This window comes from Echinops telfairi, unplaced genomic scaffold, assembly GCF_000313985.2.
Source record: "Echinops telfairi isolate 266 unplaced genomic scaffold, ASM31398v2 ScPeMD7_41;HRSCAF=154, whole genome shotgun sequence".
Classification (NCBI taxonomy): Eukaryota; Metazoa; Chordata; class Mammalia; order Afrosoricida; family Tenrecidae; genus Echinops; species Echinops telfairi.
Window position 1 is genome coordinate 1,125,250 of NW_022103939.1, and position 3,411 is coordinate 1,128,660.

At 35.0% G+C, this 3,411-nt stretch overlaps 1 protein-coding gene across 1 annotated transcript; it reads right to left on the bottom strand.

Moving 5' to 3' along the window:
• Positions 1-272: 272 nt before the first annotated feature.
• On the bottom strand, positions 273-1,214 carry LOC101641807 (olfactory receptor 52E5-like). Its single transcript, XM_004717111.1, has one exon. It carries the CDS (start codon positions 1,212-1,214, stop codon positions 273-275), a length of 942 nt encoding a protein of 313 aa, XP_004717168.1.
• Between the last annotated feature and the right edge of the window lie 2,197 nt (positions 1,215-3,411).

Here is a 3,411-nt window from a genome sequence, read left to right on the forward strand (position 1 = left end):
AGAGAAGCAAAGAGGAACAATGACAATGGTTTGAGAAGAACAGCATGGAAGTATGATGAGGGCAGGAAGACAATTCGATTTCCAAGCTTTTAAAGGTAGTTCAGAAAGTCATTAGAGTTAAGGCACAAGGATAGTGCAATGAGGTTCTTGCAAGCTTTATACCACTAGGTCACTGATTTCTCCTTTGTTGCAAGCTCAAATGCATGTGTTTATTTTGCATGTTTCATCATATAATTTATATCAACATGACTGGAGTGATTGGGGTTTGAGGATCAAACATCTTTAGGGTTCAGGATTCTTAGGACCTGCTCCCGGATCTGCTTTGTTCTGACTCCATAGATAACAGGGTTAAGTGCAGGTGGGACAACCATATAAAGGTTGGCAAGAAATATATGAATATACCCAGGGATGTTATGACCAAAGCGATGTGTCAGAAAGGAGAAAAATGCAGGAATATAAAAGATGAGCATGACACATACATGAGAGCCACAGGTATTGAGAGCCTTGAATTGGGCATTCCATGATGGTAAATGGAATACTGTGCAGAGTATCCTTATATAGGAAAAACCAATTACAATAAGATCAATGAATCCCATAGACAAGGCAACCATACCAAACAAATTATTGGCTCTGGTGCTGGTACAGGAAAGTCGAGCAATGCCCATGTGCTCACAGTAGGTATGAGGAATAATATGAGCACCACAGAATGACAGCAGTAAGATGAGAAACACAAAAGGAATGACAAAAATTAAAGATCTCACCATCATGATTATACCTAATATGCTCACCACTTTGTTGGTGAGAATCATGGTATATCTCAGGGGATTGCAAATGGCAACATAGCGGTCTATGGCCATGATTGTCAGTACCCCAGACTCCAGACCAGTGCACAGATGTATCATGAACATCTGTGTGAGGCAAGCACCAAAAACTATTTCTCTAAAATTGAACCAAAAGATGCCCAGCATCTTGGGGATAGTAGCAGTGGACAGGCTTAGATCAGTGGAGGCCAACATTGCTAAGAAGTAAAACATGGGCTGATGGAGACTAGGCTCAGTCTGAATTAGAAAGAGAATTACGATGTTCCCCAGAAGGGCAATCAGATATACTGCACAGAAGGGGAAACCTATCCATATATGAAAAGTTTCCAGGCCTGGGATCCCCAAAAGGACAAAGGAATAAGGATGGAATTGGGTGGTGTTGTGAAAAGTCATCTTCATGGTTGATGACCAATTTTATCACAGTTGCCCATTCACATCATTCGTCCAGGTCATGCATATACATGGAGTTCATTTTCTGCTTCAATATTTGAAAGAAGACCCTAGAGTAGAGAGTGACAAGAGATTAAAGAGGTTTCTCAAATCAGAACTCACCAAATTATTTTTTTATTCCAAGGTGCACCCCAAATTTGATGCTTTGCTGAAATCCTAGTATTAATACACTTCTACTAACATTTTAGTTAAACATCTTCAATGACACAATGAGCAGTAGGTTGAAGTGGTAAGGTTGTAGTTTGAAAAAAATCTTGATGATAGGTGTGGACCTAAATAAATGATCATTGAGCTAGAGAATGACATATAACATAAATTGGAAGGGTACAGTGTTGAATTCCAGGCTTCTGTCTTGGACAAATGTATGGATATTGGAAATGCTCACTGAAATATGAATGAAAAAATATATTTGATTTGTGTAATGTTAACCTCATTCTGAAAGACATTGATCTGAAAATCATATAGACTAAAGTAGGGATGCTCAGTATGAGTGATCTTAGTTATGAGACCATTGTTGGTACAGACAGTTTATGAGCATCAAAAATCACTACCATTCGAGAGGAGACTTTCTTTGTCCTAAAGATGTACTCCATTTAACGTATATGTGCTTATGTGGTTTCCACTTGTCCTGCTATGATTTCAGAACCTACACCCTATCCACAATGCTTAGTGGTCACTGAAATTGCTGCTGCTGAAAATATTCAACTAGAAAAAATAAAATAAAAGTGACTATGTGTAAAGGACCAGCTTTCATTAACCCCATAATTTTTATATAGTCTCCAAGCTGAATTTTTTCAGGCTATTCTGAAACATGTTGCAATTCTAAAGTTTCACTCACATAGATCTCAATTGCATGACCCAAGTCCAGTGCTTAACTCAACATCTGGCACAAAGCAGCAGAACTATTCTGGATGAGTCTTGAGTGTCAGTTGCTTGTTATTTTTACTTCTTGGGAAGCTTTCCAGCATACGTTCAGATTCTGAGCAAGCCCTACATGATGCAGCCCTGAAACCACAATTGGTGATGAGTTTTTCTAATCAATTTTCTCCAGTACTTAGATATTACATTTCTACTGACATAATTATCTCATTTTCACTTGGTTTATTTGCTTTCCAGACTAAATGACATTTAATAAAAGCTCACAAATTAAAAATTAATTTTAATGTTCTCAAATAGTATAAGCTTTTAATAAGTAATATAGAAATGTAAATTCTGGAGGTTAAACATATTTCCAGAAGTAGAAAGTTGAAAATACTTTGGATCAGTTATAAATCTCTATAAACATAGAAATATGAATATTCAGATTCTAATAAATAATATTTTATAATTAAAATGATTAAATATTAAAATAAGTTTAAAACATACACTAAATTACATTAGCAAGAAACTTATTTATTTAAGTAGTTGTAATTTAGTGTTTATCAGAACAGAGTGTCATTCTTTGGAAATATTTTGAGTCTTGAATTCTCTAAGACCTTCTGAGTCAAAAATGATTCTAACATATATTTAATAGATGTTTATTATTAGAGTTGAAATAGTGTCATTGTAGGTGGGGACAGAATGTGGTGATGCAAAAGATAATCCCTTTTTATAACTTTTCCATCCTAAATAGTAAGACGTGCATGCAAAGAAAGGTTTACAGTATTATTGATAAGGGAAACTATTATGGAAATAAAATTAAATGGCAACATTAAAAAGAAAGAAACCCCAGTTATTACAGACACAACACCAAACAGAACTTTCAAATAGAAGATATGCAAATAGTCAATGTGCAAATGAAAAGTGGCTCACAACATTAGCCATCAGGTAATAGAATTCTCATTTCTAAAGTTCCTATTCACACTTTAAGAGAGCTAAAATAAAAGTGAATGTCATTTCTATATTTTGATGTGCATGTAGAATAGCTAACCTTTAATATATTGCCATAAAGTATGTGGAATATGTAGGACTATTAAGAAAGCCCGTTGTCACATTTCTTTAAAAAATTTAAAATATCTTTGCTACTTTTTAGCCACACTACTCCTGGTCACTTGCCAAAGAATAGTAATATTTAGTAGATGTGCTAAATAAGCAATTAGATATATGTATGTGTGAAACTCAAGGAGAAAACTTGGCTGATTATATATAATTTGGCATCCTT

What these genes read in the sequence shown, in the direction of transcription:
- LOC101641807 (XM_004717111.1), bottom strand. Translation starts at nt 1,214, where the DNA reads ATGACTTTTCACAACACCACCCAATTCCATCCTTATTCCTTTGTCCTT.